Below are 26,991 nucleotides of genomic sequence, written 5' to 3' on the forward strand. Positions count from 1 at the left end.
TTATTCACACAGGGACCTGGAGTCCCATTCCCACTGAGGTCCAGCGCCGCACCCCCCCCCATAGCCCCCCCCCCCCGCCTCGCCCCACACACACCCTGCGGCTGTGAGTCAGCGGCCAGCCGCGCCCCCTCGGCCCACTTCCTCCTCACCTTCCCAGGGCGGGCGAGGGGGGGGGGCAGTGAAAGGGGTGGGCCCCCTCCCCACCCATTCCGCTCTTCGGCGGGGGAGGGGGTTCGCCCCTTAGGAATCCCTCATAAATTGGTGGAGAGAGACGTTGAGGGCTCCGAAGGCAGGATTTAAGGGACAAAATTTGAGAGAATCTATGCTTGACCAGAAGGTCCTCTTCGCCCCTCAAACTGAGTAGAATGTAAAGAAATGGAGAAGTCAATGGGGAGGGTGAGAAGAAATTGTGCCCCCATTGCTATTCCCCTAAGAATTTCCATCGTGGGAGAGAACGAAGGATCAAGGAAGGATCCCTTCCCCTCCATCAAGCTTCCCCTCTAATTTGGGGGGGTGACCCCCAGAGTGCATCGCTATGCAGTAACGTTGGGGAAGAGGGAAATAGCGGAAGTCTAAGGTTCCGCGTTGCCCTTTTAAGCGCCCTCCATCCCCCCCAACCTCACCGCCTTGAGGTGTCCGCGGCCCCTTTAAGGCGCAGGGCATTATGGGTGCGGGGAGTGGAATTTTGGAACGAAATGTAGCGAAGAGAAGTACAGTAGTAAGAGTAACATTGTAGCCGCCGCCGGCCGAGGGGGCGCGCCGGGGAGGGGACGCCGCACCCCCTTTCTGCTGCCGGGACCCCCGATCAGAGCCCCCGAGAGACGAGGCGCCCGAGGACCCGCCCCGGCCCTGTCCACGTTCCCCCCAGGAAGCCGGACTCTATGGGGCGGGACCCTGGGGGAGACTGAGCAGAACCTGGAGCCAGCCCTGAACCCCTGAACCTCAAGCCAGGGGCGCCCCGGGAGCACCTACCCCGTGGGCGCTCCGCCCGCCCGCCGAGCAGCCATGAGGTGAGCCTCGAACTGCCTTCAGACCCTTCCCCGCCCGGCGCGAGCTCCCGCCCCGCCTTTGTCCCCCTCCCCCCAGCTTGCTCCGGGCTGGTATTTGGGGACTGGGCACTGGGAGCCTCGCATTTGAGGCCGAGCCCCCTTGGACGAGCTCCAAATATTGACCACTTCCCCTTGACTCTCAAGGCTCCGCGTAGTGCCGGTGAGGTTCTCCCGGGAGCCCTTAGATTTGGGGGCGCTCCAAGGACTCCCGAATTTTTAAAAGACTTTTTCAGAGGACCTTCAAGTTGGCAAATACTCCCCGCAGGGAGGCCAGGATTTAGGCAGGGCTCAGACTCCCCCCAAATCTCAACCCGGCCCCTAGAGGGATTGTGGGGGGCCGGTTTGGGGGGACCTGGGACCTGGAAGAGAGATTGAGACGTAGACTTTGGTTTTCGGGGTCCCCTTTTACGTGGCGCTGGAAAAAGTCTTCCCAAGAGCGACCTTGCTCCTTAACTTCGGGGGTACTTAACCCCCTAAATTCGGGGGGGCTCATCCTCCTGTGGAGGAGGTTGGTGTGGATGGATCCACGGACCCAGACGCAGCCTCCAGGGTCTGGCTGGGACTCCCCTCCCCCGCCGCTCCCCACCCACAATTTGCTTAAAACAGGCTGTGCCTAGGACCGAGCGAGCGCTCTGGGCTGAGGGCGGCTCCCCGGCCCCGGGCCAGAAGGGCGGCCCCTCTCCCCAACCTGCGCGGCCCTGGAGAGGGAGGGGGCGCGGCAGCTGGGGGAAGGGGGGCCTTTGTCTTCCTGACTCACCTGTCGAGACAGCTGGTGTGGGGAGGGGCCGGCAAAGAGCGCCGTGGGCCGGCTGCTTTCCCCACCACGGCGCCTCCCCTTCTCTCAACACCACCCCCCCTTCCCCAGCAGTCCCGAGTTGTGCGGTTGGAGGAGGGGGCGTTGCAAAGCTTCAAGGTCATAGCCTTCTCCCCCAGGGACCCAGGCTTCCCAGAGAGTTCCAGCTATCTTCCCAGGAATTTAATCCTGGGGGGTGGGGGTCGAAGGGATCCAGGGATTTTGTCTTTCCCGGGCCTCCCTCAAAACTCCTGGGCTCACCTGAGGGCGGGGCCCGTGCGTCTGGGGGACCCGACTAGCCCCCCCCCTTATTCTCCCTTTCCCCTGGCCCCCCATAATCTCTCCCTTGAGGCCTGAGCCTGACAATACTATCTCCCTTCCTCTACTCTCTCAGGGACTTCCTGCCCCAAAGCCCCCAGCTCGAGGGGGAGGCCCCTGGGGGCGGCTGGGGATTAACCCCCTGGCGCCCACATCTTCCCACATTCCCCATACCCCTGCCCTCTGACATAGGGTGGCATTCCTTTTTACGGTCAGTAGAGAATCCCCCTCGCACATTTGTTCCTTCTGCTGTAAAGGGATTGCTGGAAAATTTGGAGCAAGGGGGCACCCACAGACACCCACAAGACTTCCTGCCTATCCTTTCCCCCATTATAGCAACATTCCTTCAGGGTCTGACTGGGAGAGGGGGCGGTTTTCGGGAGTCAGGCTCTCTTCCTTCACCTTCTTCCTGGGGGGGGGCTCTCCTCTCCCACTGCCCCCAAGCCCCGCCCCTTGCCTCCCCCCGCCCGCCCCCCGCCGCGTTTCCGGTCCCAGGCACGGTGGAAGGCGTATGGCGGATGTCCGAGTTAGTGCTGCCTCACTCACTGAGACCGTAAAAGGGCAGGAGCAACGTCTGGGCCAGCCTCCCCGCCCCCAGTCCCCGAGGCCCTGGCCCTCCCACAAGGCCCCCCTACTGCTGGCCACGACCAAACCTCCCACCTCCTGGGAGGTGGGCAGAAGTTGAGCTGATGCCTGTCCCACCAGAGGGTTACTCCCACCTCCCGAGGGGTCTTCCCTTCTGATGGCCACACCCGACTTACTGGGCTGTGCCCCTTCTCCCAGGACAGCTAGGAAGGATTCAGAAAGACCCATGGCCTTGTCTGGGGGCAACTGGGGAAACTGAGGCTCAAAGAGAGAAAGGCCTGGCCCAAGATCCCTCAGAAATTCCTAAGCAGTATTGAGGGAGGGGAGGGGGCTGGGATCCTCTGATTTCTGGCTGATTTGGCTGGGGACAGTCTTGGGGGCAGTTGGAAGAGAGGATGTTAAGATGGAAAATTACAAGATACAGTTCCTTTTCTCCCAGTTTGACAAATATTTGTTGAGTGTCTGCTGTGTCCGGGACTCTGAGCTGGAATTCTGGGAAGTGGGGCAGAGGTCTGAGAATCTCAGGGCAGAAGGGACTCAAGAAGTACTTGGTTCATTTCTTTCCTCTTCCAATAATTGTAATTATTATTGTTGTTTTTATTTTTTTTTTAAATAATGAGAGACCATTTGATCAAGCATCTACTTTGTGCCAGGCACTGTACTAGGTGCCTGATTCAATTTAATCCTCACAGCAATTCTAAGAGATTGATACTATTAGGACCATCCCCCTTCCCCAGATGGGAAAACTGAGGCACAGAGAAATTAAGCAAATTGCCTATGAAAGTCAGATTGGAAGTGGGCAAGCCTGCATTTGAACCCAGGCCTCTTTCCAGACTATTATACTATTAGAGAAAAAGGAAAATCAAACCTTTAGTGGTCTTTAAAAAAAAAAAAATAATACAAGTAACGTGCTTTCACTGTACAAACACTTAAGATAATGCTGATAAACAAAAAGGAATCCAGTTACCTTCCTAATCACTTATGGGGAACTGAGGCCTGTCAGGGAGGAAGGACTAGAGTGAACCCATACAAGCCCTGCAGACCCTACATCTGAGTTTCTATCCAGGGTTTCTTCAAAGAAGATTTGTAGTTTGGAAAGGTTGTGTGTACCTGAGGCTTTGGGGGGTGGATCACAAGTTTTGCAGTTTAAGGGGCTATAGGATGAAGGGGTGAAAGGAAGGGCAAGCCTCTAATATGGAAGGTTTGAGTAAACCAGAGTGACTATGTTTGATTGCCTCCCGTGATGAGAAGCTCTCTCTCTCCTATATTGCCTCTCAGCTCCCTCATATGGATCCTCTGCCAAATTCCAAGTCCTGCGCTTAGGGCTTTTCTTATCTCTTTCAATCCTTACCAAACCCCAGTGAGTTATGGTTTCCAGGGCTGGAAACTGAGGTTCAGAGACGGGAAGCCACACAGCGAGGGGGTGACTTGAACCTTCTTTTATCTACCACATGCTAGAGTTTTCCAGAATGGGAGGACTTGTGGGAGAGTTCTGGGCTGGTTGGGGATTAAGGCTCTCATGTCAAATTGAGGGTATGAGACCCCAGAGACCACTGGAATTAGGCAGACCCCATTTCCATCTCACTCCCTGCTTCCTGGCTGTGGGATTTTTCCGTTCTAGCTTTTTGCCTGGTTTATAGTTTTATTCTGTGAACTTAAGTAATGAATTAGTTTTTTATAGGTAATACCAGCCCATGTTAAAACAAAACAAAAAGTCATAATCAAGCAATTCAAGAAGGTAAACGGTACAAAATGTCCACTTCCTGCCTGCCTCCTCAGGCCCCCAGGTCCCCAGTGCCTCAGACGCAGCCATGGTTAGTCGCCTGAGAAGCAGCCTCTGCATATATCACCACTCTGTGTGCAGAGGTATTTATATCCTCCCCACCTTTTTAAAAAAAAAAAAACTTCTGAAACACACCACTTTATACCTTGCCTTAAAAAAAGAAAAATCAGCTTAGCTGTTTTCTCATCTTTAAATGAGGTTAAGAACATTGGGGGTGGGGTGGGGGGGAACTTGCGTTCAAATATGAGCCCCTCTGCTTGTTTGCTGTGTGACCTGGGATAACTGCCTTCACCTTTCTGTGGCCACAGTTCCTCATCTGTAAAAAGGGTGAGCACCAGAGTCCATCTCATGAGGTCATTGCAAGGTTCACTGTGGAAATTGCAGCTCAGTACCTAGAACAGTGTCTGGTACACAGGCTAACCAATAAATGTCAGCTGCCATTGTTAAAAACTTTTCCTTTTTTACAGATGGCTAATTTAACAACTCTTGGATACCTACTATGTCCTAGGCATGATTCTAGGTTCTGAGGACACAGCAGAAAGGACAAAACAGAAAGGACAAAAATCCCTGCCCTCATGGTCCTGACCTTTTGGTAGGGGAGACAGGGATCTGTCAGGCAGGGATCAGGTGCTATGAAACGTGGGACATGCAATGAGAGGGAGAGGAGCTTTTCCAGATAGTGTAGTCAGGGAGGGCTTCTTGGAAGAGGTGTCGACTAAGTGGCGACCTGAAGGAGGTGAAAATCCAGGATGAGGGAGAACAAGAGCACCAGCCTGCGGTGGGAATGTGTCTGGCACGTTGAAGGAGCAGCACGGAGGCCAGTGGGGCTGGAACATCAAGCTGGGGGGAAGGAAGGGATGAGATCAGAGATCACACAGATCACGAAGGCCCTGGAGAGAACTTGGCCAGAATAAAAATTCTGTGGGAGCTGCCACGGGAGCTTCCAAGAAGAGGAGGGGCACGATCTGACTTGTGTTTTAACAGGATCCTTTTGCTGTAATGGGGACACCACAGCCTGGAGAGGGACAAGACCAGTCTGGGGTCATTCTGCAGACATCCAGCTCTCTGGCCAGTCCAGAGACTCAGCAGGGCAGGGTCGCTTGGGAGAGCAAAGTGCAGCCAGGGTTGGGTAGCAACGAAGGCCCCGGGCACCTGGGCAGAGTCTGCCCTGGGTGTGGGTGGCAGGTGTGGGCGAGGCCTTAACCCTGCCCTGCCAGGGGCAGTGGAAGCCAGAAAGAGCCCCTGAGGCTGCACTTGTCTGGAAACAGCACCTGGTGTTTGGGTAGGGCCCACACAGTCCCCGGTGGTTAAGATTGTGGACTTGGGAGCCAGGTGGCTTGGGTTCAAACCCTCGCTGTGCTTACTTACTAGCTGTGTGACCACAGGCGAGTCACGCAACCTTTCTGGGCCTCTGTTTGCAGTCCTTGCAGAATGAGGATGAAATAGCCCATCTCGAAGGGCTGCAGTGAGAATAAAATGAGAGACTCTGAGGAAAGGGCTTAGGGCATCTGAGCAGCTGAAGTGCCTGATAAGAGGGAGGTGCCCCAATTATGTAAACCTGGGGGGAGGGTCTGGGGGCTCAGCTTCCTGGCTTCGGAACCCGGATCTGGGTCTGCTGAGGGGCTTTCCCTGCCTTGTCTTTTACAGCGTCAGTGTCATGCGCCAGCCCCCAGCCCTGGTAGAGACAGAGCCATTGTGGGGTATAATTTCTCTCCCCGGAAACCTCTGACCACCAACTTCCTCTTTTCAGGATAAAGTCCGGTGGGGGTGGGGACCAGTGCTTCCCCCTGGTTTGTGTGTGACCTTGGGCAAGTCACTTCCTGTCTGGGAGCCTGAGTTTCCCCACTGGGGGAGGAGGGCATTGAACCTCCCCAGAAGGACTGGTAGGGGGTGGGAGGGATGTGGCTCGGGGACCCAGTGGTACCTGTTCAGGGTGCCCGTGGAAAGGATACTGGCAGTTACTCAGCACTCAGTACATGCCAGGCACCATGCCAAGCACTTTACATGTCCAGACTCATCTACTTCTCCCACTGCCCTGGGGGAGGTGGGGTCTGTCATTTCCCCAGTCTGCAGGCAAGGAAGATGCCTTCTCTCATGTGGGAAGGCTGCTTGCCTGAGTCATATGGAGTAGGTGGCCCAACGGGGATTTGAACCTACATCTGTGGATATCAGATCCTGAACCCTGAACCAGTTTACTGACCCCCTCTCCCCAAGGCTAAGTCAGATGTCACCTCCTCCAGGAAGTCTCTGATCCCCAGGCTGGGGCAGGCACTCCTTCTGGGCACCCCAGGCCTGGTCTTGGATTATCACTATCTGCGGACAGGACAGACCACTGTGATGCTCTCCTGCCCTGGAGGGTGGGGCCGGGGCTGTCTGGGTCCCTGCCTGACATGGAGCAGGGAGTGTCCACTGATGGCCGTTGGTACCAGGGGGGCCGGATGGATGGGGTGGGCAGCAGGAAGTGGAAGAGCCTGGGATCTAGCATTGGGCCCCAACTTGCTGCAAGCCTCACCCTTCCCCTCCCTGAGCCTCAGCTTCCTCCTCCTGAGTGGGGAGACGTGGTTGGGGGAAGGGGGGGGCTCCAAGCACTCCAGCAGAGATGGGGAAACTGAGGCTCCAAGGGCACCAGGCAGGGGCTGGTTCCCAGCACTGCCCAGAGCTCCTGCCCCGCCCCTTCCATCCGCTTCTCCCGGGCCCCCTCCTCCAGCTCTCACTCTGCGTCTCTCTGACTGTCTCAGTCTCTCTGTCCATCTCTTTGTCTTTCTCCATCTGCCTGTATCTCCATTTCTGTATCTTTCTCTGCTCCCTGCCTTTCCATCTGTTTCCCCCCACTACTCCTCTGTCTGTCTGTCTTTCACTCTGTCTCCGCTATGTCAGTCTGATTCCTTTCTCAGCTCTCTCTCTGCATCAGTCTGTATGTTTGTCTCTTTCAGTCTGTCTGACTCTTCCTCTTCCTGTCTTCTTTCTCCCCATCTGACTGTCTGTCTCTTTCCTTGTCTGTCTCACATCCCCTGTTTGTCTTTGTCTGACTCTCCCAGTCTGTCTGTCTCTCTGCCCCGTCTGTCTTTTCTCTCCCAGTCTCCCTGTCTGGGTCTCTTTGAGGGTCTGTCCCCAGCCCTCTCTCCCCGTCTGCCTGTCTTCCTCTGCCTTTCCATGGGTCCCTCTTCCTCTCACACTGTCTTTGTGTCTTCAAATCTCCCAGGGGCGCCCAGTTGGAGAAGGTGACTGGCCCCTGGAGGAAGGGTGCCAGGCTCCCCTCAGCTAATTGGCCTCTCTCCCCTTTCCTCCCTCCGGGCAGTGAGACGGTTGTCTGCTCCAGCCGGGCCACTGTGATGCTCTATGATGACAGCAACAAGCGATGGCTGCCTGCTGGCACGGGCCCCCAGGCCTTCAGCCGCGTCCAGATCTATCACAACCCCACTGCCAACTCCTTCCGGGTGGTCGGCTGGAAGATGCAGCCAGACCAGCAGGTGAGGCTTCCCTCCCTGCCCCCTCTGCCCGCTGCGCCCCACCACTCCTCACCCACTTTTCCCCCCCTGTCAGGTGGTCATCAACTGTGCCATCGTCCGGGGTGTCAAGTATAACCAGGCCACCCCCAACTTCCACCAGTGGCGTGACGCCCGCCAGGTCTGGGGCCTCAACTTCGGCAGCAAGGAGGATGCAACACAGTTTGCCGCCGGCATGGCCAGCGCCCTAGAGGCATTGGAAGGTTAGAGAGAGTGGGCAGAGGGGACCACTGAGCCCTGCCGTGTGGCCTGGGGCTGCCACTTTACCACTTGGCCTCAGTTTACTCATCTGAAAATGGGGCCAATTCACTACTACTGTGGAGAATTATTATGAGGATTTTGTGGGTTCCTGTGTGCCCCGAGTGCACCCACATATAAAACGCACGGTTCCTAAGAGTACATTTTGCTCCAGGAATTTTTACACATGCACACTCCTGTGTGACCTCCCAGATCAAGATATAGATATTTCCAGCCTCCAGAAAGTTCCTTGTGCCCTTTCCCCAGGTAACCATTATACTGACTTATGTCATCATCGGTTAGTTTTCAGGCAACAATATTAAGAAAAAACCTTCAGTTGGTATTTTTTAAACTGGAATGTACCCACGAATCATCTAGGAAAAACGCAGATTCCGATTCAGTTGGGTTGGCCGGGGCCCGAGTCTCTGTACTTCTAACAAGCTCCCTGGTGACGCCAAGGCTACTGGTCCATAAACAGTACACTTTGAGGAGCAAGGCTTTAGGTGACGGCTATGCATCTGGGGCCACAAGTCACCAAATGGCGGAGGTGTTTGCTTCCTGGAGCGGCTTCAGTGCCACTGGGGAGGGGCTTGCTTGTCCGAGGCCCAGAAAAATACATGGGAGCCAGAGGCCTGAGGGGGGTGAGGAGGCGGCTCTCAGCCTTTCCTGGGTCTTCAGATGCGGCAGTATGAGCGGCTGTGACAGGTGCGTTAAGAGCCTGGATGCTGGAGTGGGCCTGAATTCAAGTCTTGTTCCTGCAAATTCGGGTTTGCAGGACTTGGGGCAAGCGGCTCCCCTCTCTGGGCCTTTGCTGTCCCGCCTGTGACCTGGGCATCCTCCCAGCACCCACCTCACATCAGCTCAGTCAGGGGAAGCTCGTGCCGACCCTCATCGCAGCAGAGTCCCTGGGAGGCCCGGGAGAGCCCAGGGAACGCGCTGAGGGGTGGCGCTGGCTTCCGGGGTGACTCAGCAGCCTTTACTCTCACCTTCCAGGAGGCGGGCCTCCGCCCCCGCCGCCGCCTCCGCCTACAGCACCTCCCACTTGGTCTGTCCAGAACGGCCCCTCCCCAGAGGAGATGGAGCAACAGAAAAGGTGGGGCCAGTCCCTGCGTGGGGAACCTTACTGCTGCCGGAGTTCTAGGTTGTTCCAGAACCCCTGACTCCTAGAGTTCAGACCTCTCCAACTTAAAGTTTTCACCATGTTCCAATTCCCAGGGGACTAGAAATTGACATCTTTCAGAAACCCCCCCACCTCCTGGAGTTTCAAAAACTCCTGACACCCAGAGCTGCAGAACCTTCTGACCCTTCAAATCCTGGTCCCCCAGATTCCCAGAGTCCAGAATTTCGTTGTCTAAAGGATCTTGGGTGTTGTGTAATTCTGGTGTTCTTGACAGTCTGATGACTAGATTACTCGCCTCTTGCTCTCGATCTGTCCCTGTCCTCCCCCTGCAACCCTTTCCTGGCCCCTGGGGAATGGAGGACATGAGTGGGGCTTAGGAGCCAGCCTTGCCGGAGACCTCTGAGGGGCGATCCGGGAAGTTGCTGGCCATCCTGGGGCTCTGAGTGATGGCAGCTCGCCTTCCCTCCCCAGGCAGCAGCAGTCGGAGCTCATGGAGCGGGAGCGCAGGGTCTCCAACGCAGGTGATTGCTCGAATGGCCTCGGGGGTCGGGTGACCACCCCAGAGGAAGGAGTGGGCCAGCCGGACAACAGAGAATAAGGCTTCTCTCTCAGCACCCCTCCTTTTTCGTGTTTCTTACAGGAGGCCCACCTGCTCCCCCAGCTGGGGGACCACCCCCGCCTCCAGGACCTCCCCCTCCTCCGGGTCCCCCCCCACCCCCTGGTCTCTCCTCCTCGGGGATCTCGGCTGCAGGGCATGGAGCAGGGGGAGGCCCACCCCCTGCGCCCCCTCTCCCCACAGCACAAGGCCCCAGTGGTGGAGGGACCGGGGCCCCCGGCCTGGCCGCAGCCATTGCCGGAGCCAAACTCAGGAAAGTCAGCAAGGTGAGGGGCCAGGCATGGCGGGTGTGGGGTGACGGGGCCTGATATTATAATGGGATGAGGCCAGAGTTGCCCGGGAGCCTCACAGGAGGGCTGGAAGGCCAGGAGGCCCGCCCATAAAGCCCCCACCTCTTTGTAATTTCTCCAGCAGGAGGAGGCCTCTGGGGGGCCCTTGGCCCCCAAAGTTGAGAGCAGTCGAAGCACGGGCGGGGGGCTCATGGAAGAGATGAATGCCATGCTGGCCCGGAGGTGAGCCTGAGCCTGGAGCCCTCAACAGCCGCAGAAAGCCCTTGGAGCACACCCCTCAGACCAGCAGTTATCACCTGGAGATTCCTGTTCAGTAGGGCCGGGTGGGGGGAGGGCTCAGATTCCCAGTTAGTTGATTTTTTTGGGTGAAAGTTCGCCCTTTGATAGCCAGGTTTGGGATATAATGATGGGGATTGCATTCTCCTGAGATGGCTGAGGTTTGCAACCACCCAGGTAGCCTCTGGAATGTTCTAAACCCCAGAAATCTAGGACCTTAGGAGATCCTGCCTCAGAACCTGGGAACTCCGCCCTTGGAATTTTGTGACTCCCAAACGTGGGAATCGGAAAGCCCCACCCCAGTTCAGGAGCGGCACTCTCTTTAACTTCTAAAACTAAAATTTTCTTAGCCTTGACAAATTCCAGAAGTCTGCACGCTAGAATCCACCTTTCGAGAGCTCTGGGGAAGGGAATTGTTGAGTGGCTGAGGGAGGGCTGAAGCCATCTGTTTTTTTGCGTTTCTCTCTTACAGAAGGAAAGCCACACAAGTTGGGGAGAAAACCGCCAAGGATGAATCTGCCAATGTGAGTCAGGGGCTCTTCCTGCCATATACCCCTTAGGATGTACCGTTTGGGTAGGAATATTGGGGAGGGGGCTGTGATAGGGATGGGCTAGGTTTGAAGGTGGAGGAGGAAAATGAGCAGAGGTGCGGCGCCGGGGGGTAGGGGGTGGCTGGCTCATGACAGTTTCTTTTTTTTTTAAATTTATTTATTTGTGGCTGCGTTGGGTCTTCGTTGATGCGCGCGGGCTTTCTCTAGTTGTGCTGAGCAGGGGCTACTCTTGGTTGCGGTGCGCGGGCTTCTCATTGCCGTGGCTTCTCCTGTTGCGGAGCATGGGCTCTAGGCGCGCGAGCTTCAGTAGTTGTGGCTCATGGGCTCAGTAGCTGTGGCTCGCGGGCTCTAGAGTGCAGGCTCAGTAGTTGTGGCACACGGGCTTAGTTGCTCCGTGGCACGTGGGATCTTCCCAGACCAGGGCTCAAACCCCGTGTCCCCTGCATTGGCAGGTGGATTCTTAACCACTGCGCCACCAGGGAAGCCCCTGGCTCATGACAGTTTTATTTCCCACCAGCAGGAGGAGCCAGAGGCCAGAGTCCCAGCCCACAGTGGTGAGTAAGAGCCCAGTCTAGTCACAGGAACTACAAGTCCCAGGATGCCCGCTTCTCACATATAACACACCTTGATGGGAGAGTCTGTACAAACAATACTGGGGATTGTAGTCTCCTGAGATGGTTCTTTGAACAGGGGCTGATGAGGCTTGGGGAGAAAGATTGAGGCAGGGCATTCCTTGTCCCTGATCTTTTTGATTTATTGCCTGTCCCCCAGAATCTGTGCGGAGACCCTGGGAGAAGAACAGCACAACCTTGCCAAGGTGGGCCATCAATACTGGGGCCCCACCCCCCAAAATAGTTGAATTTGCCAAATTTGTAGGGAGGAACACAGTGTGACCCCTGGAATGGGAGGCAGGGGAGGCAGACCCTCTCTCTAACCTCATTTCCGCCCCAAACCACACCAACTCTCCCAGGATGAAGTCATCTTCTTCAGTGACCACTTCCGAGGCCCAACCCTCTACGCCCAGCTCCAGTGATGAGTCAGACCTGGAGAGGGTGAAACAGGTAGCTTGGGGAAAGGACTGGGAGTGAGGTCCGGGGGATAGAAAGGAGATCTGGGTCCAGACTCTGCCACTGACCTGCCATGTGATTCTAGAAAAGGCCTTGGGAACCTCAGTTTTCCAGTCTGAGAAATGGAGAGATTGGATCATGTCAGGGATGACACAGACACCATAACCACCTTATCCAATGCCCATGACAGACCTTACTAATCTTATCACTGGACTCACTCCTGTTGAGTACCCAGAATCCTTTTCAGTACAGTGACCCCAGACATTTATCACCAATTGGAGGTGGCAGGAGACTGGAATGTATTTGCCAGCCTTGGTACTGGATGTTCTCCAGTACTTTCCTTCTGGCTCCAAGGATCCAGAATTCTCCCCTAGAATTCTCACTTTGTGGCCTTGCCAGTGATGTCATGATGTGTGTGTAATAGGGGTCTTGAACCTCCTTCCTCTGGCCCCTCAGTCATTAAGAAAGGGGGGATTCGCTTTTGCAAGTCCAAGTACCCTTCCTGATTGATACCCCATTATTTTCAGGAGCTTCTGGAAGAGGTGAGGAAGGAACTGCAGAAAGTGAAAGAGGAAATAATTGAAGGTGAGGTTGTTTTTTATTTTAAACATTTATTTATTTTGGAGGCATCATGTCCCTTGGAAAGCCCTGTTTTGGAAGGGAAGGGGGAAGAAGCTCTGCCCCTGACCTCTGCCCAGTTTCCTTCCAGCCTTTGTCCAGGAGCTGAGGAAGCGGGGTTCCCCCTGACCACAGGGCCCCAGAAGATCCAGTTTCTCCTTTCCGCACACGCCCTCCGCCTGTCACCCTGCTTTCCCTGCCTCGACTTGACTTGGAATTGGCTGAAGACTACACAGGAATGCGTCTTCCCCACTCCCTATCTCACTTGGAAAATTCCAAGGGGGTGTGGCTTCCCTGGCACCATGCCCACACCCATACTGGCTGCTGATTGGCTGGGGAGGCCCCCACCCTTTGCTCCCTTTGGTCCTTCCCCTATGCCATCCCCTTGGGGCTGGTTCCTCTGCTGGGGATGTACCAATTAACCCCACAGTAAGGGGGAAGGAAGGAGGGAATTTCACATTCCCTTGTTCTAGATTCACTTTAACGCTTAATGCCTTTGAAGTTTTGTTTTTTAAGAAAAAAAAGTATATATATATATTTAGGTTTGGGGGGGAGGAAATGTTTTTTCTCTTTGGTTTTGATAAAATGGGATGTGGGGAGTTTTTAAATGCTGTGCCCCTGGCTTGTCCCACTTGGGACAGCTATTTAAGGGGGGTTGTCCCATCAGGCTGGGGGCACCTCCCCCCACCCCAGGGACCTCCCTTCCCTCTGGCTCCTTTCCCTTTTCTATGAGGAATTAAGATGCTGTAACTTTTTGGAACCTCAGTTTTTTGGTTTTTTATTTCGGTAGGTTTTGGGGTCCAGGCCATTTTTACCCCCTGGGGAAAAAAAGATGAGGGGGAAAGGAAAAGGGGAGGAAACCTCCCCTCTCCCACCTTCACCTTTAGCTTCTTGAAAATGGGCCCCTGTGGAATAAATCTGCCAGTTTTTATAAATGCTAAGATTTCTGGAGTGATTTGAAGGGCTGCTCTCACGAGGATGGGGGCGTGTCCCTCCCTCCGCCAGTAATCTGCCTTCCCCTCACCTTCCTTCTTCCCACCCGAACCTGCCCTCAGACTCCTGCAGCTAGGGTGGCCTCTGGCCCCTCTCGGCCTTCCTGCCTCCCTTCCTCTCTGTGCCCCTCACCAGGCAGCTTCCTCACTCCTTCCCACGCTGCCCCAACCACTTCACCACCCTAGAGAAAGCCAGGGGCAGTCCCTCATTGACCGTGTGCCCTTGGACAAGACCCTTTGCTTCCCCTGGGCCTCAGTTTCCCCATCTGGGAAAGGGTTCAAAAGATGACACTGGCCCCTTCCCACCAGAACCCTCCCAGCTTCTAATTTTAGTGAGCCTGCCACCCATTTTGCAGATGTACATCCTGGTTCTCAGACACATTCTCAAAATGACGTTCCCCCAGAGCTCCTTAAATTATACAACATTTACAGTCTAAAAAAAATAGAATTCAGACATAACAGAGCTCATAACACATCCCCTTTAATGGTTCAATGGGTTGGCAGCAGGTAGGCGAGGTAGGTAACACTTAACACTACCTGGTGGAATTATTCCATTTGGTTGGAGGTGGTGAACTTCAGGGCTGAGGGGGCAGGTGGTCCCACTGGAGGAAGCCTTTGCGTGAAGGACTGGGGTGGACACTGGGTGTCCAGTTCAAAGGCAAGAAGTAAGGGGGAATCCCTGAGTACTCTGAAGAGGAGATCTGGATGGAGGAAAGGGTGGAGAGAGGATCTGTTGGAATGATCCACTTAAAGAGGGGAGGACCCCAGTCACACCAGTGGTGGACGAGAGGAGCCACAGGGTGACTCACTGGAGCTAATGCACACCAAGATCCATCCTACTCCCTGCCCCCCCCGAAAGAGTGAGGTAGATGGAAGGTCAAGGGGTGGGGAAGTCCATCAGAGGTTTCTATATTTTCACTACAATGTCGGTACCAGTGAAGAAGTGGGAAGAGGTGTCCTGGTGTAATGGATGAGGGTCCCAGGGAAAGGACCACTTCTCAGGTAAGTTGGAGGTGTGAGTGACAAAATTAGATGGTCCATGTGCCCTGCTGGCCCTCCTATTGGTGGGTGGGCGGGGTCCAGTGGAAGACACTGCTTTTCCATTCCAAAGTGCTAAACCAGTGGATGCGGTGGGGGGGGGGGGAAGCGGGGGTGGGGGTCGGGCTGGAACGTTCCACCGGTGGATGGGGGTGTCCCAGTGGAAGGTACCCCTCACTGGACAGGTGAGTAGAGAGGTGACCAGAAGCCTGGTTGGATCAGCCCCAGTCCAGGATCCCTTCTGCCCCTAAAGGGACCTGGTGGTATTAGCTGGGCCGGTTCAGGAAGGGACAGTGGGCACTGACATGGCAGCCCAAGCATCAGTCACGTCTGAGACCAGGGCCCTGCGGCCTCCTACTCCTCGGGCGTGGGCTCTGCCTGGGGCGCGGGCGGCGGGTCCGGGGCGCAGAGCTGGGCGCGCACCTCTTGCATCTGCGCCTGCAGCTCCTCCAGGGCGCCCCGCGGCGGCGCCGCCTGCACCTGCGCCTGCAGGGCCTCCAGCGCCAGCGCCAGGCGGTCCACCTCATCCCGCATCGTGACCCAGGCGGCGCGCTGCTCCCCCTCCTTGCGACGCTGATACGCCTGGTGGCGCCAGTACTCCAGCACCAGGCAGCTGCAGGTCACGACGAAGACGGTGGCCTCGCCCAGCAGCTCGGCGCCCAGCTCGGCGGCCGCATCCTCGTTCAGCGGCTTGACGGCTTCAGCGTTGAAGCCCATGAGGCGCATCTTGGCTCGCATCTCGGCCCAGTGGTACACTGCGGGGGAAGACAGGGGTCAGGGATCTTTGCTGGGGAATGCAAGCCCCGCCCCTCGACGCCTCGGTGTCCGGGTCGGAGCAATGGCGACACAGCAGCCAGAATAGCGGGCGCCAGCGGGGAATGGGCCCCTTAACCAAGACCCGCGCCGGGCCTCGCACGCGGAATGCCCAGTTAGTTATCTGGCCAGGGGTGGCCCTGAGGGCATCTTTTGAAAACGTCCAGAAGATTCTGGTGATCGGCTGGGGATGAGAATTGCTGCCCTGGAGGAGAGGTCCAGAGTGGGGGCCGCAATCTCTGGGAAGGGGTGGGAGCGGTCAAAAGTCCAGGGCGGGTGTAAAGCTTGCTCCTTCTGCCCCTCCCACAACCCACCTGCCAGGCTCCTTCCCTCCCCCCGAAGGTGGAGCCGAAGGTGCTGCGCTCTGTCCTGACGTGTGTTCACTGTGGGGTTTGGGGCTTTGGACGGAGCTCAGGGCTGGAGCGCCTGCTCTAACGCCAACTCCTTCCTTATCTAATCACTTACTCATGTGAACAAGGATTATCAGCATTGTGATCACTTGTAAATGCAACATAAGCCTAGAGTTGATGTTGAAACCTGATTCACTGCAGTAATAATTAATATTCATCCACTGATACATGAATTGATGGGAAAAATAAGGTTCCTTGGGCTCATTAAGGGATGAATTTCTGAAAACATTTATACTTGACCCCTTCCAACCATCCTCCAAACAACCAGGCTGACCTAATTAGGTTTTCTTCCTTTAAGTTAGAAGAATAACATGCACATGGGGGGGATCATTTAGACTACATAGAAGGGGGTAAATTGCAAGACAGAAGTCCATCTTTCCACCTCCAGCTTTAGTTCTCCTATTCCTCAAAGGAATAGGAGGACTATTTTTTGGGGGGGCTGCACAGCACGGCTTGTGGGATCTCAATTCCCACACCAGGGATTGAACCCCGGCCACAGCATCAAAAGCCTGGAATCCCAACCACTAAGAGGTTAACCACTTCTATTGGCAGACCAGCCAATAGAGAAGGACTTGAATCACCTGAGAGGATAAAATCTAAATGGCCACTAGACATGTGAAAAGATGCTGACCTCCATTACAGGTCAGAAAAATATTAATTAAAATCACAAAGAGAAAGCACTACACACACACCAGAATGGCCGAAATGAAAAACCCACACATCCTAAGTGCTGCCAAAGATGTATCACACTCAGACTCGGAGGAGGTAATTGAGGACACCCACTCTGGCAGCTGGTTGGCAGCGACTCCTAAATTTAGCATTCAATGCTCTATGAGCCAGCAATTCCGCTCCTGGGTGGACACCCACAGAAACCTGTCACATGTTCTCTGAAAGACATGTCCCTGCATGTTCACCTCAGTGCTATGAATAAAAGATTCTAGACCACCCAAATGCCCACCCATAGAAGGACTGGTAAAAAAGAATGCACACAGTGAAACACTCAACAGCAATGAGAACAAATGAACCACAACGACATACAAAAAGCTGAATAAATCTCACAGAGAATGTTGAGTGAAAGAGGCCACACAAGCATACGTGCTGTGTGATTCCATTTATATAAAGTCCCCAAAGAGGCAAATTCAGTCCACGGTGTTACAAGTCAGGATGGTGGTTACCCTTGGGGGGCATAGTGACTGGAAGGGGGGCATGGTAGGGTTTCTGGGGGGCTGGTTATATTCTGTTTCCTGTTCTTTCTGTGAGTTTATCAGACTATACACTTAGGATGTGTACACTTTGCTTTAGGTATATTGTAATCCAGTTAAAAGTTTTCATAACCCAGGGCTTTCCTGGTGGCGCAGTGGTTAAGCATCCACCTGCCAACACAGGGGACATGGGTTCGAGCCCTGGTCCGGGAAGATCCCACATGCTGTGCAGGAACTAAGCCCGAGCGCCACAACTACTGAGCCTGCACCCTAGAGCCCATGCTCTGCAACAAAAGAAGCCACCACAATGAGAAGCCTGTGCACTGCAACAAAGAATACCCCCTGCTCGCCGCAACTAGAGAAAGCCTGCGCACAGCAACAAAGACCCAACGCAGCCAAAAAAAAAAAAAAAAGTTTTCATGACCCAAATGAACGAGAGTTGTCCGGCCACCTTCCTGATCTCTTCCAAGTGAGTTTCACTTGCAGCATCTGGTGAGGCCCAGAGAAATGCCACTGTCCAGTGCCATGACCTTGGTTTGTCTGTTTCCTCCCTGTTGCCTGTGGGCAGCCAGACTTGGCCTTGGCCACCTGTCAGATGAGCCTGAGACATCTAACTTCAAGGTGCCTTGACTGCCTATTTAACCCTCTTCCTGTTGGGAAATTACACTGGCCCCTCCCAAAAGGAACCCCAGTCTTATGATGTCCCCCAGGCTCCTGCCTGGGTGCAGGAAGCAGGGTCGTGATGGAACCTTGAACTCTCTGTTCTCCCTGAGGGTCTGTTAGAAGGCAAAATGGATTCAGAATCCAGGACTGAGAAAGTCCAGGCCCCCACTCAAAATGGGAGGGGGACGGGCACGACTATGGCCTGTGTTAAAGGGACTCAAAGACACGATGACAGAACATTCCTTTCTTTTTTTTTTAATTTTTAAATATTTTAAAATTTATATATATTTTTTGGCTGCACTGCAGGGCCTGCGGGATCTTAGTTCCCCAACCAGGGATCGAACCCATGCCCCCTGCAGTGGAAGCGCGGAGTCTAAACCAATGGACGGCCAGGGAATTCCTCACAATCCTTTTTGTTTAAAAAACAAAATTTGATGAGCAGTTAAGAGAGTCTTTTATAATATAATTTTATTATATGATTTTAACCACAATTTTAAAAAATATTCAAATTCCATATGTCAATTACCTCCATAAATCTAGACAGTTTCTTAAAGGTAAAGGCTCAAAAGGGAATCTCAGCCTGAAATTGAGGAGGATTTTATGTCACAATCTACAAATGAAGCTATGCTTGCCAAGCACAGTAGTTAAAACAAAACAAAGCAAAAATGGTGAAATTACTCATGTTTGCTTCCCTAGCAGTGTCTTATATCCCCAGGCATGCTTTTGCCAATTTACCAACACTTCTGAAATATTTCACTACTAATAAATCTCATGATTTGCAAAGGAAAAAAATTAAAAGAACGAATGAGCTTTATGTATTTCAACACAGAAAAATCTCTCAAACATAACGAGAAGAAATACAAGGTCCAAAAGATACAAACAGCGTGATAAAAACAAGAACGTGCATTATGGACACACATATATATTCAGGAAAAGTATAAAGTCTCACATGGAATAATACTCAGCAACTTCAGGACAGATGAAGGAGGAACGAGTGAGAACGGGGTGAGGCTTTTTAGCTTTAGTCCCTAGAAAAGGGAAAAAAACTCAAAGCAAATAGGGCAAAATGTTAATATCTATTAATTCTAAGTGGTAGGTACATGGGTGTTATAGTATTTTCTCTATGTCTGCAATATTTCACAATTAAAAGTAAAAAATTAGTTCAAAAAGAATAACAATTATATTTTTTGGCCATTTGGAAAAAAAAGGAGTTTGATGAATGCACAGTGATAGAAATCAGGTCAGTGCTTCCCTGAGGTCAGGTATAGATGGAGAGATGGACTGCAAAGGAACACAAGGAAATTTGGGGGGTGAAGGAAATATTTTTAACTATGGTGGTGGTTTCATGGCAAATACCTGTGATAAAACCCATCAAAGTGAACCCTTAAAATAAGTACAGTTTATTGCATGTAAGTCATACCTCAAAAAAAGTTGTTAAATAAAAAGGAATTTTATAAGATTAAGAAAGTGAGAAGGCAAGCCACAGACTAGGAGAAAATATTTGCAAATCGTATATCTGATAAAGGACTTGTTCCAGAACATATAAAGAGCTCTTAAAACTCAACAATAGCTGGGAATTCCCTGGCAGTCCAGTAGTTAGGACTCGGTGCTTCCACTGCAGGGGGCCCCGGTTCAATCCTTGGTCGGGGAACTAAGATCCCCACAAGCCACATGGCGCAGCCAAAAAAAAAAAAAAAGTCAGCAGAGAAATACCAATCAAAACCACAGTGGGATTCCATTTCACACCCACTAGAATAACTGTATTCAAAACAACAGCCAGTTGCACACATGTCCACATCAGCGTTATTCACAACAGCCAAAAAGTGGAAACAACCCCAAAGTCCATCAATTTGTGAATGGATAACAAAATCTGGTATATTTATACAGTGGAGTATTATTAATACATAAAAAGGAATAAAGTACTGATACATGTTACGACAGGGATGAATCTTGAAAACATTATGCGCAGTGAAGGAAGCCAGACACAGAAGGCCATGTAGTGTATGATTCTTTTATATGAAATGTCCAGAATAGGTAAATTCATAGAGACAGAAAGCAGATTAGTGTTTGCCAGGGGCTGGGGGAGGGGAGAATGGGGAGTGACTGCTAATGGACTTGAGGGATCTTTTCAGTGATGGAAATGTTCTAAAATGACTGTGGTAACAGTTGCACGACTACGTAAATTTACTAAAAATAAACTGTCCACTCAAGACAGGTGAATTTTATGGCATGTAGATTATACCTCAATAAAGCTGTTTAAACAAACAAACAAGAAAAAAGTAGAGTCTCTCCCTCTGAAATTGGCAAATGCTGCTGTGCAAATGCTCAAGCTCTCATTGTGGTGGCTTCTCTTGTTGTGGAGCACAGGCTCTAGGCGCGTGGGCTTCAGTAGTTGTGGCACATGGGCTCTAGAGCACAGGCTCAGTAGTTGTGGCACAAGGGCTTAGTTGCTCCACGGCCTGCAGGATCTTCCTGGACCAGGGCTCGAACCCGTGTCCCCTGCATTGGCAGGCGGCTTCTTAACCACTGTGCCACCAGGGAAGTCCCTGGACCTGAAATCTTGAGCAAGGTATCAAGGATGCCAGGAGTGCCTAGGAGTCATGCAGGAGGGAGGATGGCAGGTGAAGGGAGGATGTGGGGTGGTACCCACGGTGCTAGCAGTCCTCTGACCTCAGGAGTCCACCAGTGTCTCGTGCTCATGGCAACCTGGGGTAGACGCCTTGCTGCCAAGTGTTGGCCCAGCCAGGGACTACATTTCCCAGTGCCCTTGGGGTTAGGTGTGGCCAGGGCATTAAGTCCCGGCAAGGGGAATTGAGGTGAAGTGAATAGAGTGCCACTTCCAGTCCTGGTCCATAAAACCTGTGCTCTCCTCCTTCATGCTCTTTACTGACCTCTGGCTGGAGTGGACATGACCCCCAGGGTGACCTTGAAAGGCACAAGCTGAAGATGGTGGGACTGCATCAGCCTGGGTCCTTGAATGACTGAGCAGAGGAAGAGGGCTGTCCTGCCACATGACTCCCCTGCAAGAACTGCTATACAAGCAAAAAATAAACCCCTGTTCTAGGTGCCATTACACATTTTGGGTCTCTTAGTGACAACATTGGTGTCCTGAACTATAGACCTCCAAGATTCCTGCTGATTTTCCTAGCCTTGGTCTCCAATATATCCTTCCAATATATTCTTTTTCTGCTTCCGTTGGCCCAGGATGGTTTCTGTTGCTGGCATTGCAGAGTGTTCACTGATGATGACAAAATTCAGTGCTTTGCTAGTATTTCCTCTGCGCTAGGCACCTCCCTAAGTGTTTTACATGTATTAACTGTTTCGATGTCGTAATAATCCCACAAAGGAAGTTCTGTTGTCAAGCACAAAGACATACGGTGAACTCCAGCTCATCCAAATAGTATGAGGTGGATCTAGGGCTTGAGTCCAGGAATTTCAGTGTCAGAGCCCACACCCTCCTCCAAGATGCTCCACTGCCCTCCAGACAGATTCTCTAAGCCTAGAAATGACTGCCAGTTACATCCATTTTCACACAGCACTATTCACAACAGCCAAAAGGAGAAACAACCCAAATGTTCATTGACAGATGTACAGAAAAACAAACTGTGGTCTATCCATACAATGGATATTATCCAGCCATAAAAAGAAATGGAGTACTAATACCTGCTGCAACATGGATGAACCTCGAAAACATGATGTTAAGTTGAAAGAAGCCAGACACAAAAGTTCACATATTGTATGATTCCGTTGATAAGAAATGTCCAGAACAGGCAAATCCATAGAGATAGAAATCAGATTGCTGGTGGCCAGGAGTTGGAGGGGGAGGGGATGGGGAGTAGCCACTTAATGGGTACCAACTCTTATTTTGGGGGTCATGAAAACGTTTTGGAATTAGATAGAGGTGATGGTTGTACAATGTGGTGAATGTACAAATGCCACTTAATTATTCACTATAAAATGGCTAATTCTATGTTATGTGAATTTTACACCAATTAAAAAACAAAAAACAAAACTGCGGAACTCCACACAAGGGGCACCCTCAGCCGCAGCCTCGTCTCCTGCCACCCCCTGAGCTACTCTCACTGCAAGAAGCCAAAGAAAAACAACTGTGGACGAAGGATCCTGCTTCCTCCATGGGCCCTGTAACTTGACATTTTAAATTTTTTAAATTGAAGTATAGTTGATTTACAATGTTGTGATAGTTTCAGGTGTACAGCAAAGTGATTCAGTTATACATACGTATCTTTTTCAGATTCTTTTCCATTATAGGTTATTACAAGATATTGAATACAGTTCCCTGTGCTATACAGTAGGACCTTGCTGTTTATCTATTTTATATATAGTAGTGGGTATCTGTTAATCCCAAACTCCAAATTTATCCCTCCCCCCCTTTCCCCTTTGGTAACCATAGTTTGTTTTCTATGAGTGCAACCTGACGTTTGTGATCTGCAGCCAGAGGAGGCTGCTCAGTGGTTGCTTGGGGGAGGGGAGAGGGGAGGGGGCAGGGGAAGGGGAGAGGGGAGGGGGCAGGGGGCAGGGGGAGGGGCTTGAGGAGACTCGGGAGTGATGAGATGTGTCTACTATCTTCAATGTGGTGGTGGTTTCACGGGTGCATACGTATGCCAAAACATCAAATAAGGGGCTTCCCTGGTGGCGCAGTGGTTGAGAGTCTGCCTGCCAATGCAGGGGACACGGGTTCGAGTCCTGGTCTGGGAAGATCCCACATGCCGCGGAGCAACTAGTCCCGTGTGCCACAACTACTGAGCCTGCGCGTCTGGAGCCTGTGCTCCGCAACAAGAGAGGCCGCGATAGTGAGAGGCCCGCGCACCGCGATGGAGAGTGGCCCCCGCTTGCCGCAACTGGAGAAAGCCCTCGCACAGAAACGAAGACCCAACACAGCCATAAATAAATAAATAAATAAATAAATAAAATTTAAAAGTCCGACAATCCCAGTCTCCTTCTTTAAAAAAAAAAAAAAAATCAAATAATACACACTACTGTACATAAAAGAGGTATTTTATATATAGAAAAAATAGATATTTACATATTGTAAATCAACTGCACTTGAATAAAATTAAAAAAAATTTAAACCAACAAATGATACACTTTATATACGTGCATTGTATTGTGTGTCACTTACACCTCTCGCTTAAAGCTTATACCTCACTTAAAGCTGCTTTGACAAAAAAATCCGAGAAAAGGCAGGATAAGCACCTACTTAGAAACAGAGAAAAAGGACTGAAAGAGTTTGTGGCAGGAGAAAGGGTACAGGGTGGGTAGCGTGGGGCTGGGAATTGCTGCTTTTGATGATAAGCCTTAGAGAATGTTTTGTTCTTTAAACTGAGAATAAAAATAAACATTTAGTGTAATTACACACGTGCACACGCACAGACACAATACTCGTGGGACCTGAGCACTGTTATCTTGGATCCTTGCCCCCTCACCTGATTAGTCACCGGATCTGATGAATCCCAATCTCTGCCCCTCGGCGCCCCCTGCAGCTCCCCAGCCTGCACTTGTTCAGCCCCGTCCTCTCCATCCACGCTCCCCACGGAGTGATGGCCCCAGAAAATAAAAATGCACCGAAGCCACAGCCCTCTCCTGATGAAAACCCTACTGCAGTGGTCTCTAGTTGCTCACAGAAAAAGTCCTGACTCCTTAAAATGGCCACAAGGCCCAATGGGATCTACCCCATGGCTGATGCTCTGGCAGTTTCCACCTGTTCATTCAGTGCCCAGACCCCTCTGCTCTCTCCCACCCCTGGGCCTTTGCATATGCTATTCCCTCTGCCTGCAACACTCACTCCTCTCCACACCCACCCTGAATTTTCAGATGCCTCCTCCTGTTGAGAGTCCTTCGTGACCCCCCAGGCTGGGTCCATCACGATTTATGCAGGTTCCCGCATCCCAGGTCCACGCACTCCGGGTCGTCACTACCTGTGGATGGACTGTCTCCCTCATGACCTGGGAGTCCCGAGAAGGCAGGATCCAGAGTGTCTTGGTCACCACTGTGTCCCCAGCACAGCCCTGCCTAGCACAGGACTGGGCACAGAGATGATATTCATGGAATATTTGCTAAAAACATAAATGAATGAATGAATCAATCAATCAATGAATAAATAAACTACTGACCAATTACAAAAGGGCAAAGGGCACTTTTCCGGTGGCAGACCTGGTGATCATCACCTGAACCAAGTGATCAAACTCAGCATCATCAGAAACGGGACACACCGACATCGTGTCCTGATGGAGTTGCCAAGGGAAAGACACAGCACCACACACATCATTTTCCTGCTGAAAATGTTCACTCTCAATCTAATTATGGTCCAGAGTGTGGGTCATTTGCTACAGGGCAACTGAGCTGGAAGTTCCAAAAACCCAAAGTCATAAAAATCCAAAAGAGCTAAGGAACTGTCTTAGATTTTTAAAGATCAAAGAGATGTGACTATAAAATATAATTTGTGGATCATGATTGGATCCTGGATTGGAGGGGAAAAAAAAATCTACAAAAGACATTTGGACATTGTTGGAGAAATTTGAAAAGAAGCAGTTTCTTAAATGACATTATGAAATTATTAATCATTTTCTTAGTGTATAGTGGTTTGTGGATTATGTGGGAGAAGGTCCTTATTCTTAGAAGACACTTGCTTCAGTTTTTAAGGATGGGGAATTCCCTGGCAGTCCCGTGGTTAGGACTTGACGTTTTCACTGCCGAGGGCTCAGGTTCGATCCCTGGTCGGGGAACTAAGATCCCGCAAGCCACACAGCATGGCCAAAAAAAAAAAAAAAAAAAAAAAAATTTAAGGACAAAGTGCCATGGCATCTGCAAATTACTTTCAAATGATTCAGCAAGAAAATCTGTGTATATATAGAGACAAAGATATAGATGTAAACTGTTATGGACTAAAATGTTTGTGTGCCCCCCAAATCCATATGTTGAAGCCCTTACCCCCAATGTGATGGTGTTTGAAAGTGGGGTCTTTGGGAGGTAATTAGGTTTAGATGAGGTCTTGGGGACAGGGACCCCATGATGGGATTAGTGTCCTTATAAGAAGAGGAAGAGACACCAGGGCTTGCTCTCTCTCTTTGCCTTGTGAGGACACAGTGAGAAGGCGGCCGTCTGCAAGCCAGGAAAAGGGTCCTCGTCAGGAACTGAATCTGCCAGCACCTTGATCTTGGACTTCCCAGTCTCCAGAATGTGAGAAAATATATATCTGTCGTCTAAGCCACCCAGCCTGTGGTATTTGGTTATAGTAGCATGATAGAAGACATAAACATGGGTATAGATGTAGACCCAGATATTTGAAGGACATAAACAGGACACAGTGTGAACAAGGGATGGATCCAGTAAGGGCACTTGGGTGTTGATTGTGTATTTCTTTCCATTGTTCAGTAGGTTTGAAAATTTTTCCAAATAAAATATTGGGGAAAACTGAAATATAACAAACAAACAAACAAACAAATAAATAGTATGTATGGAAAATACTCCAAAACGTAGGAGCCAATTATTTCTGTGAGATGGGTTTGGTGGTGGTCTATGATTTTTAAATTTTCTCCTATGAACACTGGTGACTTGTTTGTTAAATCAAAGAGGAAAATTCAAAACATATGCATGATCAGATCCAGCGGCGTCATTTCCAGGAATTATTCTCAAGAAGCTAAGGATGGAATGCACAAAGATTTAGCCCATGGTCCCTGAGGACACCCCTCTGCCTAGCATGGCTGTTTGGGAAGGTCCTTTCCTTCCAATCACCAAGGCGTCCTGATGTTGCCTTCCAGGTCAAGTAGAAGTGGGGCCACTGTTTGGTGCGTGATGTTTCCATCTCCTAAGCTTAAAACTCAAAACTCATGGGAAACCTGGAGGGGTGAGGGGGCAAACTCTGGGGTACCTTATTCACTGTCTCTTGGAGGGTCCCTGCAAGACTGAGCCCCAGGTACTTACAGAAGTAACCTGTTCACTAACATACCCTGCAAAGACTTCCTTCCTTTTCTGTCTCACTTCCCTCCGGAAGAACCCCTTGTTCCTTCCCTTCAAAGAGTCAAAGAATAGCAGTAATTTATTATCCCTGTAATTACTTTCTGAAGAGGGGAATAAGGGTCCCTATTTGCAGCTAACTTGGTTATTTAAGAGTCAAAGAGTTTCTGTCTGGAATGATGAAAGAGGTCTGGAAATAGATGGTGATGGTTGCACAACATTGTGCATACACTTAATGGACTTAATGCCACTGAATTGTACACTTAAAAATGGTTAAAATTATGAATTTTATGTTATGTATGTCTTGCAACAGTTTAAAAAGAAAAGGTAACTTGGTAATGAGAAATTGGTTTAGGTACTGCTCTATTTCACCCCCAACTGGTCAACACCTACTGGGTGTACTGCAATACGGTTCTGATGGTAATCACCCAGAGTTAGTGCACACCCCACAAGGTAAGGGCTCAGTCCCGCGAGACTGCCCACACTCCAGACATCAGCCACAAGTGGGCTTCCCAGGCCATGTTCACTTCTGACTCACTGGCTGCAAATTCAGGGCTCTCACAATTCTCTCAGATTCAATAACTGGCTAGAATGACTCACAGAACCCCCTGAAAACGTTATACTTACAATTACAGTTTTATTATAAAAGATGTACAGAGGGTGAGGTCTAGGAGGGAACACAGAGCTTCCTTTGCTCTCTCCCTGTATCAGAACAGCAATCAGAACAGGACTCAGGTTGCCACCCAGGAAGCACTCAGTTTCATCAAGAGTGATGAACTCTTCGGCCAAGTGACTGAACTCAATCTCCAGAGCTCCCAATATAGCTAGTTTAAAATCACAACCTGGGACTTCCCTGGTGGTCCAGTGGCTAGGGCTCTGCACTCCCAATACAGGGGGGCCCGGGTTCGATCCCTGGTCGGGGAACTAGATCCCGCATGTATGCTGCAACTAAGAAGTCCATATGCTGCAACTAAAAACCCCACACACTGCAACTAATACATTTATTTATTTAAATAAAATAAAATAAAATCACAACCCTCTGGGGGCAGGGGGCAGAGATAAATTAGGAGTTTGGGATTCACACGTACAC

At 51.2% G+C, this 26,991-nt stretch overlaps 2 protein-coding genes across 7 annotated transcripts in view; one reads left to right on the forward strand and one right to left on the reverse strand.

The window, feature by feature from the left end:
* The first annotated feature begins 660 nt into the window (after positions 1 to 660).
* On the forward strand, positions 661 to 13,744 carry VASP (vasodilator stimulated phosphoprotein). Of its 5 annotated transcripts, none has more exons than XM_057533680.1 (13): positions 661 to 1,010; positions 7,827 to 7,998; positions 8,072 to 8,237; positions 9,265 to 9,364; positions 9,863 to 9,912; positions 10,032 to 10,273; positions 10,422 to 10,519; positions 11,046 to 11,097; positions 11,645 to 11,678; positions 11,896 to 11,941; positions 12,095 to 12,185; positions 12,719 to 12,776; positions 12,901 to 13,744. In XM_057533680.1, exons 1-13 carry the CDS (start codon positions 1,006 to 1,008, stop codon positions 12,936 to 12,938), a joined length of 1,152 nt encoding a protein of 383 aa, XP_057389663.1. In that variant the 5' UTR covers positions 661 to 1,005; the 3' UTR covers positions 12,939 to 13,744. The 5 variants fall into 5 exon arrangements, with proteins under 5 accessions (XP_057389663.1, XP_057389664.1, XP_007168207.2 ...); XM_057533681.1 differs by having other exon boundaries at positions 662 to 1,010; positions 10,419 to 10,519; positions 11,642 to 11,678; positions 12,890 to 13,744; XM_007168145.2 differs by having other exon boundaries at positions 663 to 1,010; positions 10,419 to 10,519.
* Positions 13,745 to 13,831: 87 nt separating this feature from the next.
* Positions 13,832 to 26,991, reverse strand: part of OPA3 (outer mitochondrial membrane lipid metabolism regulator OPA3) — a 64,621-nt gene continuing 51,461 nt past the window's right edge. The window contains exons 2-3 of one of the 2 annotated variants that reach the window (XM_057533682.1): positions 15,263 to 15,594; positions 13,832 to 14,502 (exon numbers count right to left, since the gene is read on the reverse strand). In XM_057533682.1, coding sequence (XP_057389665.1) covers positions 14,377 to 14,502; positions 15,263 to 15,594 — 458 coding nt within the window. In that variant the 3' untranslated portion in view covers positions 13,832 to 14,376. Of the gene's footprint in view, positions 14,503 to 14,958; positions 15,595 to 26,991 lie in introns of those variants that run through there. The other variant, XM_057533684.1, reaches the window with a different exon arrangement.

The sequence above is a fragment of the Balaenoptera acutorostrata genome, chromosome 19 (genome assembly GCF_949987535.1).
Source record: "Balaenoptera acutorostrata chromosome 19, mBalAcu1.1, whole genome shotgun sequence".
NCBI classification, from domain to species: domain Eukaryota; kingdom Metazoa; phylum Chordata; class Mammalia; order Artiodactyla; family Balaenopteridae; genus Balaenoptera; species Balaenoptera acutorostrata.

Coding starts and splice junctions, on each gene's coding strand:
- VASP (XM_007168144.2), top strand. Junction 7,999..8,071: donor AGATGCAGCCAGACCAGCAG/GTGAGGCTTCCC, acceptor CCCCCCTGTCAG/GTGGTCATCAACTGTGCCAT. Junction 10,520..11,045: donor AATGCCATGCTGGCCCGGAG/GTGAGCCTGAGC, acceptor TCTCTCTTACAG/AAGGAAAGCCACACAAGTTG.